We start from the raw sequence: 15,532 nt of genomic DNA on the forward strand, positions 1-15,532 counted from the left end.
CAGAGTCTCACACTTTAGGCTCTGACACTAATCCTTCCTTCAATTTCATATTACATGCTTCCGAATCCTTTGGTGACTCTTGATGGTGTGCTTCTTCCAGGTGGACTTAGTTGACACCTCACTTTGATGGCTGCTTATTTGGAGACAAACCTTTAAGACCCCAGATGCTATTTTATGACACTGTGGGGACTGCAATCATATACAAAAATGTATATGAATTATTGAATGGAAGAACGATTTGCTCTGTAAACTTTCACCCAAATTTAAACAAAGAGAGCGAGACTGCGAATAAAGACATCAAAAGTTATATTTCAGATAGATAATAAAAATTTAATAGTAATATAAAATAAATGTATAAAAATCAAGTATATAGTTTTAGATGTCAGAAGGAATACATGTAACAACTTCAACATAGTACTGATAGTGCTGCAAGAGAAATGATTTCGTTTTTCAAATTCTAGATTGTGCCTGGCCGGCAGTTTGTATCCAGAGGTTCTGAAATTCAGCATTCATTACTAAAAACATCTAAACTTTAGACATATGTAATGAAACCATATAATACCATCGGCTACTGTAGCTGAAGCCGGATAGGCATCATCTTAATGACCTAAGTAAGTCGTCTCAGAATAAGTAAGCAAGGCAAACACTTTCCCTTTGAAACTAGTTACTAAACCTGTTAAAAGGCCAAATTAAAAATGATTTATTTCTCTTTTTAACTTCATAGTGTCCTTGAAGCACATACATTGAGATGAAGTTAAAAACCAAAGAGCAACTTTAGGTTACCTGCTTGGTCAACGTTAAAATTAACATATTAATTTTTAGAAACACTAAAATATTACTGGTTCTGGTCCTTGAATCCAATTAACCAACCTTTAAAATATCAGGATAAATTTGCTATTTTTTTCATAATCAGATATTCCAATGATTTCTAAGAGTGTTTTTGTAGCCTGTTTACAATGAGCTAGTTTAGGAAATACACTGGGTGGAAAAGAAATTATTATATAAATTTTAAGGCTTAAAAATCCCATCCTCAAATTGTAAATATTTAAATAGAGCCCTTGACAAGGTTATTTAATAAAGGCTTGCTGGGAAGGATGAAAACAAATACTCGATGGGAGGTGTGTGCAGGGGGGGGGGGGTAAGCCATGCTTAGATCCTTAAATGAAAATCCACGAGGCAGGTCTTTCTCATGAAGAACAGGTAATTCTTTCAGCCTTAAGATGTTTGCAAAAGTCAAGGTGATCCTTATTGCATGATAAATTTCTTCAAAATTACTGTCCATTTCTGAGTCAGTGTCTCTTCAACTTTGGTTGGATGATTTTATACGGTAAATATTCTGTGTTACTATAGAACTCGATGAACAGCATAAAATAAATATTAGATCTGAATTGAAACTGGCTTGTTTCCCATCTCTTTCATGCATGCAGCATGCCCACATTAAAGCTGACACTCTTTAGAGAAGAATGATCGTATTATTTTGCACTGGCGCTTGCTTTTGTGATAAACAGAGTTCAAACGCATTCGTCCAGGTAACGTTTACGAAATGCTGAGTCAGGATTATTCATCATTATCTGTTGAGAAAAGAAAGAAGAATTAGATCCCTTCATTGCAAATCTTTCTTACCCTAAAAGAGTCCTCGTGTAATATTTGGGTTTACATTTATTTTACGTTGTTGGTGTTGTGATTATACACAGCAAGACATACACTCATTTTTACAAGTCTGCTTCGTGTTTTGGGTTGTGTAACAATTCTCGACTTTTATCTTTTTCTGAGTTGTCCCTCCTTCACTAACAGCCTGTCCCCTAGGTTTTCATCTAATCTTTTTAGTTTCTTTTGTCAATTTGCTCCTACATAGATTGACCTTAAAAGAGTATAATGCTCAAGGCAGACCTTCTTTATTATTTTAAACTACTGTTGATTTCAAGATGATTTCTTGGGGTATTTTCAAATTTTGTATAATTTTAAGTGTTGTTACTGTTAGCTGGCCAAGTCATATGTGCCTTACAGTGACCAAACTACCGCAGAATAAGACGCCTCCAAGTCCTGCACCTTGCTAACAACTGTTTTTCTGTGTTAGTCCATGGTTGCAGCCGCGGTGCCACCCATCTTGCCCAAGGCCTGCTTCTTCATCATAATGATAAATACTGACTAGAAAATACTCATAACGTACAATACAGCGTAAAGTAAGAATCAAAAACTACTCAGATGTCAGAGTAAAATGGTGTTCCATAGGCCTTTCAATGCTGAATTTTCCAAAGAAGTTCCCCATGCCTTACTACAGGGGTGATTCTGGGCAGTCTAAATTCCAACTACAGCAGTTGAGTGTTAACCAACCGTTTGCAGCGCTCAGGCAGTGTAAGCCAAATCTAAGCAAATCTAATCTTTATGGGAGAAGAGAGTCTCGTTTTTTTCTACAGTCACTGGTCGATGCTCAACCATTTCAGGTTGAAATGACCAACACCTGGTGGAGGGGAGGAAGATATCTACCGGCACTGATGGCATTGTCAGAAAGTAAAGTTCCAGAATTGATGGAATCCTAATTGAGATGTTTCAGTTAATTAATGCAACATTGGAAGTGCTCACTTTTTGTCTATGCCAAAAAATTTGGAAGACGCAACATGGTCAACTGACTGGAAGACATCCATATTTGTGCTCCTTACAAAGAAAGGTGATCCAACAGAACTTGGACATTATACAACAATATCATTACTATCACTCAAGTAAAATTCTGTTGACAGTATTTTTAAAATGCTGCAGTAGTAAATCAACACAGAAATGCCAGTGATTCGAGGCAGATTCAGAAGAGCATGTGTGTGGTGCAGCGATTGACTTGATAGGGCTCTGCTAGTCATGGTCTGTGACTTCTACCAAATAACATCTCTGAGGGGTCAAGGGAAGGGAGAGAAGTGAGAGAAGCTACTAATAGGATTATGTGACTCAGTTATGAGTGACTGTTAACAGGGTTAATTGTGATTGGAAAAACAAAGAAATTCAATAAAGTGCTGCTTGTTCAGCTTTTCAACCTGCTGAGTTTAAAATGAGCCATCTCAGAAGGGGGTAGAAGAATATCACTACCATTAAGAGAAAAAAGACTCCAGTGCTTTGGACCTCCTTGATTGGGGAACGGGAACACCAGAGGGGTGGCGGCAGCAGAACCAGAGCACTAAACAGAGCTGTGTGCTCCTGGGCCTTGGAAAGAGTGAGGACAGTATAGAGAATAGCATGCATCCCTCTATGCACGGAAGGCATACTGACTAGCAAATTCTCACTCATATTCAAACTCCAGCTCAGATTTGTTCCTCCATGAAGACCTGTACTTTTGGCTTTCCTTCCTCCAAGACAGCAGGATGAGTACTTTATATAACATATGTACTTTAACGCTTCTACTGTTACATTTGTGGATATCTATTTTTTTGTGCATGTTATTATCTCTCTGCAGTTCTATCTACATAAGAGAGGCAGATAACAATCTGGAGGAGAAAACAACAGACCAACAGTTCTGGGGGGAGGATGGGAGAAGGGGAGGTGGGGGAAAGCAAGTGGTGATAACAAATTGAGGGACAAGGGAACAACAAGTGATCCAAAATCAGTGGTGAGGAGGGTATAAGAGGCCTGGTAGGGCTTGATCAAGAGGAATCACTGAAACCCAAATGAGGCTGAACATGATAGTGGGACAAAGAGGAAAGTAAAAGGAAATAGAGGAAAAACTCGGTGGCAAACAGCATTCATACAGGTCTAAATACAGTCATGTACATATGTAAATATATTTATATATGAGGATGGGGAAATAAATCTATGTGCATATATTCATAGGTTTAGTATTAAGGTAGCAGATGGACATTAGGCCTCCACTCAAGTACTCCCTCAATGCAAGAACACTTTCTTCTGTTAAATTGGCATTCTATGATGCTCACCCTCTCGACACAACCGCTGAAGACAAAGTAGGTGCATAAGCAAATATGGGGAAGAAAGTTGATGGTGCCCGGCTATCAAAAGATATGGCATCTGGGGTCTTAAAGGCTTGAAGATAAACAAGGAGCCATTTAATTCAGAAGCAACAAAGCCCACGTGGAAGAAGCACGCCAGCCTGTGTGATCACGAGGTGTTGAAGGAATCAGGTATCAGGCATCAAAGAACAGAAAATCATATCATTGTGAATGGGAGGAGGGGTGGTACACAGTGGAAACCCAAAGTCCATCTGTAGGCAACTGGACATCCCCTTACAGAAGGGTCAAGAGGAGGAGATGAACCAGTCAGGGTGCAGTGTAGCAACAATGAAACATACAACTTTCCTCTAGTTCCTCAATGCTTCAGTTCCCCCCGCCCCCAACCACTATCATGATTCCAATTCTACCTTTTACTTTACTATATAGTTATATATATAAATAAATGTTTTATTTTGAATAGTATATAAATAGTAATGATTTAGTTTCTTACTAGAAACCCATGATTTTGTACTGAAAGTTGGATATTTAGTTCATTTATAAGAACTGTTGTATTCCCCACCTGCCTCCCCCTCCACCCTACCCCTAAACAGAGCACAATAATCTATCTACAATGAATGTAGAGTGAAAAGTATGTTTCCTCTTTGAGAATCTGTAATCCTGGGCTGGCAAGATCAGAGTTTTACTTGAGGTCCTGCTAGTCTCTACCATTCTACGATGAACCTCTCCTTGGTGAGGAATTGGTTAAGAATAATATGAAAGAATTTAAGCATTTTTATTAGCAGCTGAAGTTAATGATGCTTATACCAAATTTGCACGGTAAAAATATCATAAGGGTTGAATACTTTTGTACACAGGTAAAAATCTCAATGAAGTGAGAAATCTACAAGTTTCAAATAATGCTGGAAAATATTTAAATTAAAAACATGGTTTCCAGCAATAATTCACAACTGACAAATATTCTCAAAGACTAATATTTTAGTTTCTCAGTGGAATGCCTCAAGACCTGGGATTGTTGATATCAGAAAAAAAGTCCCCTTTAAGGGATTTAGATGTTACTCAAGTTTAAAGAACGTGTGAGGACGGTGAGAGTGGCGATACCGGGAGGGAAGGGGTGGAAGGAAGGGGGAACCGATCTCGGGGATCTACATATAACCTCCCCCTGGGGGATGGGCAACAGGAAAGTGGGTGAAGGGAGACACCGGGCAGTGTAAGATAAGTTAAAATAATATTTTATAAGTTATCAAGGGTTCATGAGGGAGAGGGGAGCAGGGAGGGAGGGGGAGGGAAAAAAGGAAAATGAGCTGATTCCAGGAACCGAAGCAGAAGGTGAATTTTGGGAATGATGAGGGCAACAAATGTATAAGGGTACTTTACTCAATTGATGTATGTATGGATTGTGATAAGAGTTGCATGAGACCTAATAAAATGATTTTTAAAAAAAGAACATCGTGAGGATCATGAGAAATTTTGTCCTTTAGTTTGAATACCCAAAATAGTTATCCTTCTGAACAGCTAACAGATTTTGTATTATGAACACTATGACTCATGTAATTAGGTTTCCTGCTTTGCTATACTGACCAATGCCAAATTTGAGTCTGAATTCCAGCAATTGTAGAGACCTTTTGAACATGAATTTCTGTATTCTTAGTTCATTCTTAGCTTCATGTTAAATTGCTTGTTGTCATTTATTTAAATACAGAGGTTTCTGAGGAAATCTTACCTTCTTGATATGCTCCATCTGCCATGACTAAATGAAGAATTTTGGCATATAGATGCTGATGTTCATTTCCCAAAATATTCTGAACCACTGTTGAACAAGCTTCAATATTTTCATCTTCATCTTCATGAATAGCCTATACCAATTTCCCAAATATAAATTAATAATAAATCTTAACTTTTCTAATTGATAAATTCACTAATTATTTGAAATAAGTTTATTGACTAATAAATATCAACATTTCACTTGTATTCAGAGAACCTCTTAGAAATAAATGTTTTCATTGACATTTTACTTACCTTTACTTTCTCATAAACCTCAAAGAATTTTTCAAAGCCTATTTCTTGCTCCAGATGAAGTCTCAGCTCCTCTAAGTGATTAAAGACACTATCATATTCACATTCACTGGTAATCTCACCATCACTGTTATCTGAAAACATAAAAACAAATGAAGATATTTTATGATTTTAAAAATAAGACTGGCTAAAATAATGTTACCCCATAGGCTAAAATCCTATGATAAATGAATGCCATTGAACTAGAATACTTTTAATATAAACAGTTTTTACTATGATAAATATTTATCACTTATGCCAGTAATCAAAGTATAAACCTGTCTTAAGAAGACTGTTACTTTGCAAGTCTTTGTTTTATAGACACTAACAGCAAATTTGATTAGAATAGACGCATTCCTGTAGATGTCATCTAATTTAATAAAAAAGGAAAAGCCTGTTTGTCTTTGAAGCACTCATTCTAAATACTTTTTTTAAAAGTAGACAGTATACCTGGTCTATGACATAAAATGTGTGTTCAAGGCCAATGACAGGATACATACCATTTTAGGGAAGGACCTACAGAGATCTCCTAAATTTAGCCCAGTATGGTTTATGTCATGCATCATACTCTAGATACTCTGAAAAACTCTGTCAAAGACAAAACTACTGAGGACTTTTTTTTCACATTAGCCTTTCTTTCAAAATATATTTATTAGTTATTGGAATATAATATTTCTCTGCATATAAGAGTAGTGTTATAAAAACGGTTTCTAAACAAAAGGAGAATGTCAAAGTTTTAAAAACTACTTTCATTATTCACCTTGCTGATGAACGACTATAGATAGACACTTTGTAAAACATAAGTGCTAAGAAAACTAAGTTAAAGTACTTGTTACTAGAAAACAAAGACAAAAATGACAGAAAACTAGTATCACAAAAATACTTCAAAAATTAACTTAATGAAAAAGAAATGGGTCAATTGTATACTTCCACTTGTTAAAATTTTGTTTTCAAAATAATCTTTCACTTAATGATTGTTGGTGTCTCAGATTAGAAATTCTGTCAAGAAACTTAATTCTGAGATATAGACAGGTTCAGAGGCAGGGAACTCAGTTGTAAAGATAGAGAGAAAAAAGGGATTCTGATACTATGTAAACGAGGTTTGGTATTATGCACAATGGGGGCTCTGATATGCCCCCTTTTTTGAAATACAAGTATTCTACCCTATTATATAATCACTCTTTTTATATTTGTAAAAACTATGAAATAACAAAAAATCATGAGATGATATGATAAAGATTTTTTTAAATCGTCTTATTAGGGGCTCATACAACTTTTATCACAATCCCTACATACATCAATTGTGTAAAGCACATCTGTACATTCATTGCCCTCATCATTCTCAAAGCATTTGCTCTCCACTTAAGGCCTTGGCATCAGGTCCTCATTTTTCCCCTCCCTCCCCACTCCCCCCTCCCTCCTGAACCCTTGATAATTTTTTAAATTTTTTGAACCCTTGATCATTTATAAATTATTATTTTGTCATATCTTGCCCTGTCCGATGTCTCCCTTCACCCACTTTTCTGTTGTCCGTCCCCCAGGGAGGAGGTCACATGTAGATCCTTGTAATTGGTTCCCTCTTTCCAACTCATTCACCCTCTACCCTCCCAGTATTGCCACTCACACCGCTGGTCCTGAAGGTATCACCCGCCCTGGATTCCCTGTGCCTCCAGTTCCTATCTGTACCAGTGTACAGATATGATAAAGATATAGAAGAGATATTTTGCCTGACTTTTTGGAATAGGTAATGAGCTGAATTTTAAAGGGTGAGTGAGAACCTGAAAATGTAGAATACGGTGTGGGTCAAATGGAGAAACTGTCTTGGAAAAGAAAGTTATGAAATAGCAAAAATTTTGTGGCAAGAGATAGACTGTACAGAAGAGTAAATAATGATGGTCATGTTTGTCATGCTAAGGAGTTTGAGTTTTTGTGAAAATGGAATAAAATGGACTATTCTTATTTTTTAAAAGGGTAGAAATATAGACACATGCTTTGGTTTTATTAAAAGCTAAAAATGGTTCACATCAGATATCAGAAAAATATACTCTATTTGAAATATTTACAGAGAGTGAAAAGTCAGAATCACACACCTGAGTGCCATTCCTCATTTAAGGCACTTTCACTGCTCGGATTCTCATCCTCGTCTGCCAGCTCTGTGCCATCTGCAGTCTGCTCCACATCACTGGTCTTTAAGATCGATTCTTCCTCTTCACTGTCATCTCCACCAGGTTGTTCCCTAAGCAACTGCTCCATAGAGGCCTGCAACTCTTGTAAATCTGTGTCAGTTTCCTCAAACACACTGAAATAATATGAAAAAAAATCATATATCAACTAAAGTTTTACCTTCATTCTAGACTTATATTTCAAATTCAATATGTATACGCACTCCTTTCTATTCAAATCTGGAAAACCCACTCCCCAAATGACATATTTTGCTAAAAAATGAGAGATAGACAGAGAGAGAATGAATACAGTTACTAAATATAGAGCATTACACATATTCTGGAATATATAAGCCAAAAGATGACTAATTTAAAATTATTTTGATTTACCCAAAATAATCATATTATTATTCAATTTTTACATTTGAAAACAATATTTCAATATTTTAAGAAGACAGGCCATGAAAGTTTTTCATTGGCTTTCTAAAACTCAATAATCAATTATTTTTCTCAAGTAAAATTGAAAGGTCAGCCAAATATTAGGTTGGGTGTATAATAGTAATACAATATGTAAAAGAGCTTCTTATAGCTTTTTTTGAAAAATGAAAAAACAAACTCAAGTGGGAAGATGCAGTGAACAAAATGACCACCAGAAACTCTGTTGGTTGCTTATTCTTAAAAATGTCTCTCAGATGAGTCCTCTGAGGTAAGTACAATCAGCATGCCAGGAATAGAAGAATGCACATCTATCTCACAATAAACGGGTGGAAGCATATAGTTGGAGGGAGGGCAGGCCACACCTAGGGAGGTACATGAGAGCCCAGCAAAAAGAAGGGGAAGTGGGGCAGGGGGAGGGAGAAGCGGGGTGGGGAGAAACCGAGTGGATGGCACGGGGGGAACAGGGTACTAACCCACCCGGGGGAGAGGATTGGTTGTGTCCCCACAGAATTGGAACATGCATACAGACCCTACCATGACACGCCAAACCAGGAGGGCAATGTAAAGTGTGGAGGAATATCCAAAGAGACTGGACCATACGCCAGCCGCAACCAGAATTAGCCCGACCCCCATAATTGAAGGGAGTACCACAGAAAATGAAAATTGATCGTCTAGGGGGAAAAAGGAACTGACCTACCATACCACATCCAGAAGGAAGCTGAAGCAAAGGAAGGAGGAAGAACAGAGCGGAGCACACCTGGGCCCACCCAACTCAGAGGATGGTAGGCCAGCTTGAAGGGCCCATTGTACAGAGGATCAGACAGCTGGCCCCATGGCTAGATGCGACATTCTGCACTGACCCATGGCCCTACACGGGACAGCATCTGAGACACAGTGGGGGATGTGTGACTGAGCAGACCCCACCACACTGAGGCAAAACACTGGGTGCGTGCAATGGAGAGTCGTGGGAAGCAGAGCAAGGAGATCCCGAGGGAGTATAAAGGATGGACTTTGGGACCAGGACGTGGCATCCCATCAGACTTGTCCGGAAAATACTCCTAAAGGTCAACAAACAGACCTCGAACTACTAACAGCTTTTTTTTTTTTTGGGGGGGGGGCTGTCTTTTTAAAATTTTTCTTTGTTTTTTTTCTCATCTTTTAAATTTTGTATGTCAGTGGCTTTTTTGTTTGTCAGCATGTAGGTGTTGCTGCTGTTGAAGCCATGTTCTTATGTGCCACTTTGGTGCTGTCAAAGCCATCCGCATTTTTATGCACATGTTACTATATCAGCAGGTCCACCTAGATAAGATAGGCTGGACAAACTATGTGAGAAGAAAATAATGGGACCAACGGTCCCGGAGGGACATGAGAGCGTGGGAGGTAGGGGAAGGGAGGAGGTGTTGGCCAACCCAGGGACAAGGGAACAACGAGTGGTTCAAAACCAGTGGAGGGAGGGGATGGGAGGACTGGTAGGGAGTGACCAAGGGCAAGGTAACTGAGAGGAATTACTGAAACCAGAATGAAGGCTGAACATAGTAGTGGGACAGGAGGAAAGCGTAAGGAAATAGAGGAAAGGAGTAGGGGGCAAAGGGCATACATAGAAGCCTAAATACAGACATGTACATATGTAAATATATTTATGATTATGGTGGAAATAGACATATGTGCATATATTTATAGGTTTAGTAGTAGGGTAGGTGGACATTGGGCTTCCTCGTGCACACTCCCTCAATACAATAGCACCTTGCTCAGCTAAAGGGTCATTCCATGATACCCACCTTCCGAACATGATTGATGAAGACAGACGTGTGCATAAGCAAACGTGGTGAAGAAAGCTGATGGTGCCCAGTTATCAAAAAGATATAGCGTCTGGGGTCTTAAAGGTTTGAAGGTAAACAAGCGGCCATCTAGCTCAGAAGCAACAAAGCCCACAGAGAAGAAGCACACAAGCCTAAGTGAACATGAGGTGTTGAAGGGACCAGGTAGCAGACACCAAAGAACAAAAACCATCATTGTGTAATCACCTTCCCCATATAAACGCTGAAGATGAATGTGTGTTTAAGTAAGTGTGGTGATGAAGGCTGATGGTGCCCAGCTATCGAGAGATATAGCGTCTGGAGACTTAAAGGCTTGAAAGTAAACAACTGGCCATCTAGTCCAGAAGCAACAAAGCCCACATGGAAGCAGCACACCAACATGTGTGATCATGAAGGGCAGGGGAATCAGGTCTCAAACAACAAAGGCGGGGGGGAAAATTCATATCATTGTGAATGAGGGGAGTGTGTGAAAGGGACCCAATGCCCATCTGTAGACAACTGGACATCACTTGCAGAGGGGTAGTGGGGAGGAGATGAGTCACTTAGGGTTCAGTGTAGCAACAATGAAACTCAAAACCTTCCTCTAGTTCTTGAACACTTCCTACCCCCCAATTATCATGATCCCAATTCTGCCTTGCAAACCTGGCTAGACCAGAGGATGCACAGAGATACAGTGGGGATCTGGAAACACACGGAATATAGGGCAGATGAACCCCTTAGGACCAATGGTGAGAGTGGCGATCCCAGGAGGGAAGGGGGTGTAGAAAGGGGGAACCGATCTCAGGGATCTACATATAACCTTCTTTCTGGGGGATGGGCAACAGGAAAGTGGGTGAAGGGAGACGCCGGGCAGTGTAAGATAAGATAAAATAATATTTTATAAATTATTAAGGGTTCATGAGAGAGGGGGGAGTGGGGAGGGAGGGGGAGGGAAAAAAGGAAAATGAGCTGATTCCAGGAACCCAAGTGGAAGGCGAATTTTGAGAATGAAGAGGGCAACGAATGTATAAGGGTGCTTTACTGAATTGATGTATGTGTGGATTGTGATAAGAGTTGTATGAGCCCCAATAAAGTGATTTATAAAAACAAACAAAATGTCTCTCAGATAGATAGCAAGTAGAACTTCCTGTCTCATTCAAATATTCTGAATACAATAGTCTTCAATTTTTATTTGCATGAGTAATTTTTAAGAGTTATAGATGCTTTTATTATTCATTAAAAAATTGAAAACTATGCAGTCTTGTTTTTTAAAAATCCGAGGGCTAACCCCCCAAAAATGGAATTGTTTTTCCAAGCTATGTATTTAATTTTTTTTTTTACAGAACAACCTTATCATTTCCGAAGTATTCTCCATTACACTTAATACATTTGTCAAATCTGTGATTCTATTCTTGGAAATACTTTTCAAACTTAGCTGTTTGATGGCTGATAGTACCTCGTTTTTTCTTCACCTCTTCTATATCACAAAATCACTGTCCTTTCATGCCCCTCTTCATTCACAGAAACAAAATGAAGTCACATGGAGTGAGGTCACATGAGTGAGGTGCATGGGGCAAGAGAGGGATGCTATTTTTCTGTCCAAAACTGGAACACTGAGATGGCTGCATAAGCAGGCGCATTGTCATGGTGGCAAAACCCGTCCCCTGTCTGCCACAAATCAGGCCTTTTTTGGTCATACATTGTTATGCTATCTTTTCAGAACCTCTAAATAGAAAGCTTGAGTAATAGTCTGACCTGGTTGAATGACATTCAAATGCACTATCCCCTTCACATCTGTGGACTTTTCTGGTTTGGGGGGTTACCCCCTCAAAGGTTAGTCCTTATCCAGATAGGAAATTTTCATTTTTTTGCTTTTCTTTGGAAAAATTTCCCCTCGGCCCACAGTTTACTGAAGTTCTCATAACAAACACGGCACCTAAACGTGAATCCAGAGTAAGGCTTTTTAAGTTACAGACACTATACTTTAGTGTCATTTCATGCAATGAAGCCTATTCTTCTCAGGCTTTTTAAAATAATGACAGACCTAGCCATAGCCACGTAGCACAACACTGTCTCTAGTAGGTACATTGATTTTAGCAACAGGTTAAGGCTGAGGCAGCACTGTGATGGTACAAAGTTCACATGACATGCTCATATATGAAGGTAAATGCCACTAGCTAAATACGCCAAAAGAGTTTAGATACTTTATTTTAATAAGATACTTTGCTTTTCTATAGATATTACAAAGTAAAAATGCTGGCAGGTGTACACATAAGTATGAAACAAAGATATTTTTCTATTAAGAAATTAAAATCTTTTTCTATTAATGGAAGTTTTCTTGAAGGGTGTCAAGTAATATTTGCATGTTTTAGTTCTCAAACAATGTATACTTACTTTTTTGATTCAAAACTTTTAGATAGGTCTTAATCAACTCTTATGTCCTATTCAGCCCCACTTTTCTATGAATGAAATTCTCAACTAGGGTACATCAGCTCTTTCAGAACTCCCCATCCACCTAGAGCCTTAACTCTTAATTTTTTCATTTGTATGCCACCTCAGATAGCACCCTCTGGTAAGCACAGAGCTGCTAACTGAAAGGTCAGTAGTTTGAAACCTACCAGCTCAGCTTCACTGAGTGAGAAAGATGGGGATTTCTGCTCCCATAGAGATTGGAAACCCTTTATTTTTAAAATTAATATATATCATATCATTTCATAGTTCAATTGCATCAAGCAGAATTGTTCAATTGACACCACAATCCGTGTCCAAGCATTCTTTACAGTCTCACAGTTAGAATCGACTTTATGGCCTTGAGATTTTGGTTTCGGGAGTAGGAAACAAATAAGGTGGAAAAAGTTGGAGGCTATGTTCCTTGGATTAATTATAAAATTGTTTAAAAATCCTACATTTAGCATGTATTGCCTGAGTTACAGTGTTTAAATAATCTAATCACTTTGATTCAGAGCTTTCATATCTTTGAACTAAGTGTTGTGTGGTTAAAATTAAAATAGTAGTTTAAACCTGCTTAGTAAATTACTGTTCACATGTGCAAAGCATTTGTGTAAATAGGACTGTTCCATATCTATAATTAACTTCATAAAATATCATTAATGTCCCAATATTTTGCAACTTATTTTCCTAGCTCTGAATTTTGACTTCTCAAAAACCATTCTGTCTTCTTAATCAGTTACTTGCAGGGCATCCTAGTTCCATCTCTCCCAACAGTCTGTAACATCTGTCTGAGGAGCTGAAAGGGCTGATGGTGTCAGAGAAGAAGGATTATTATCTCAGGGGAGCATCACATCCTACAGCTATCAAATCAAAAGTGCTGCTGTTTACATTTCTCCACCACCACCCCTCACCCGCTAGATCCTATGAATAACAAAAGAATTTTGTGAGAATAATCGAGTTACATGCAAAGCACACATATAAACAGAACAACATCTGGTCTGCCCATCTGCTAACTCCACACTGTTATGGCTCTGGAGTCACATACTGCAGGAAAGAGTGTGGAGCTTTCACGTCCTTTTATTTTTTTCAAAACTACTTTATTGGGAACTAATACAGATTTCATATCATTCCATAGCTCAATCACATCCAGTAGTATTGTACAATTGCTACCACAATCAGTTTCAAAACTTTCTCTAAGGAACACAGTAACTTGGAAGACATGGAAAGATACCTGGAAAAAGAGACGTCAAGAACTTGAACAGACCCACAGCGAAAGAAGACATAGGGAAGGTTATCAAAGAACTACCAGCTGGAGAAAGTCCTGCCCAGGTGGCTTCCCAGGAGATTCTACCGAGCACGCAGGGAGAGCTGACCCCAATTCTACACCAGCTCTTCCAGAGCACAGAAAAGGACAGTGAACTCCCAAACACACTCTATGAAACGAGTATAACACTGATACCCAAACCGGGCAAGGATCCCACTAGAACAGAGAACTACAGGCTGATATATCTAAGGACCATAGATGCAAACATCCTTAACAAAACCTTGGCTAAAAGTATATAATAAGAATAATCCATCATGACCAAGTGGGATTCCTACCAGGGATGCAGGATTAACATCAGAAAATCCATTAACATCATCCATCACATTGAAAGGAAAAAGGACAAGAAACACATGAAAGGTTTTAACTGTTCAAGTCAGGTTTATCATTTTGATCTCCTATAGTAATTTCTCTAATATTCTTTGTTTGGTAACCAGTTTATCCCCATTCCTACATTATGGATAAAGGGAACTCACTGGAGGCTTATTTCTTGTGTAGATCTCACAAATGTATCTTGAGCTCCCACTGCTACCCGTTGCCATCAGCAATACAGAATCTCAAAAGGTAGGCTCTGATACAATTCCCTCCTACAACTCCAGATGATATGATTTGCAATCCTTGGGTCATGGATGTTGGTGTGTTTCTTTCATGGGAACTTAGTCGACACCTCACTTAGCTCCTTGTTTGGAAACAAGCCTTTAAGACCACAAGTACTATTTTATTTGATAGCTGGGCACCATCTAATTTCTTCCCCACACTTTACTACAGCACCCATATCTTCTCTGTTCCCTTTCTGAAGATGAGTATTGAGCAGGGCCATGATGTAAGAACTAATTGTTCTTGGAGCTAGGATATAGTGTGAGTGCTCAATCCATTCCTGAATCTATATATGTTTATCTGCCTTTTGCGCCCTTTAAATACCTCCTTCTTAATTTATGGTAGAGTCTTATTGATCATCTTCCTGGAACATAAAGATCTTCCACTAACGTTGTCACTTATTAGCCAATGGTTCTAATTTTTAAAACACTGTTGAAAGAGGGATACTGCTCAGTGTAGGCTAACTCCATATCGCAGTACCTTAATTATTCACTTATATAGACTATATCTTTATATGGCTAAATACTAGTTACACAAAAAATAGGAGCTAGTTGTCTGGGGAAATTTACAATAATATTCACTGAGAATGTCACTGATTTGCCAGAATAATATATATCTTAGTATAACACATAGTCCAATACTCTTGGGATAGCTGTCTTCTGCTTCTTCAAACATGATGAATTTTCAGTATTAGGTGTGTATGAGGTAGATTCACCTAGTGAAGTTTCCACATAGGATCTCTCTGCTGCAGCATTTGGAGTGGTTTTG

General features: G+C 38.5%; 1 protein-coding gene across 14 annotated transcripts in view; it reads right to left on the reverse strand.

Moving 5' to 3' along the window:
• Positions 1 to 348: 348 nt before the first annotated feature.
• NEK1 (NIMA related kinase 1) overlaps positions 349 to 15,532 on the reverse strand; it is a 231,566-nt gene continuing 216,382 nt past the window's right edge. For 6 of the 14 annotated variants that reach the window (XM_075564248.1, XM_075564257.1, XM_075564256.1 and 3 more), the window contains 4 exons: positions 8,090 to 8,298; positions 5,964 to 6,094; positions 5,668 to 5,800; positions 350 to 1,571 (listed from right to left, as the gene is read on the reverse strand). In XM_075564248.1, the coding sequence (XP_075420363.1) occupies positions 1,558 to 1,571; positions 5,668 to 5,800; positions 5,964 to 6,094; positions 8,090 to 8,298 (487 nt within the window). In that variant the 3' untranslated portion in view covers positions 350 to 1,557. Of the gene's footprint in view, positions 1,572 to 5,667; positions 5,801 to 5,963; positions 6,095 to 8,089; positions 8,299 to 15,532 lie in introns of all 14 variants that reach the window. The other 8 variants (XM_075564249.1, XM_075564254.1, XM_075564251.1 and 5 more) reach the window with 4 other exon arrangements.

This window comes from Tenrec ecaudatus, chromosome 12 (assembly GCF_050624435.1).
Source record: "Tenrec ecaudatus isolate mTenEca1 chromosome 12, mTenEca1.hap1, whole genome shotgun sequence".
Lineage (NCBI taxonomy): Eukaryota > Metazoa > Chordata > Mammalia > Afrosoricida > Tenrecidae > Tenrec > Tenrec ecaudatus.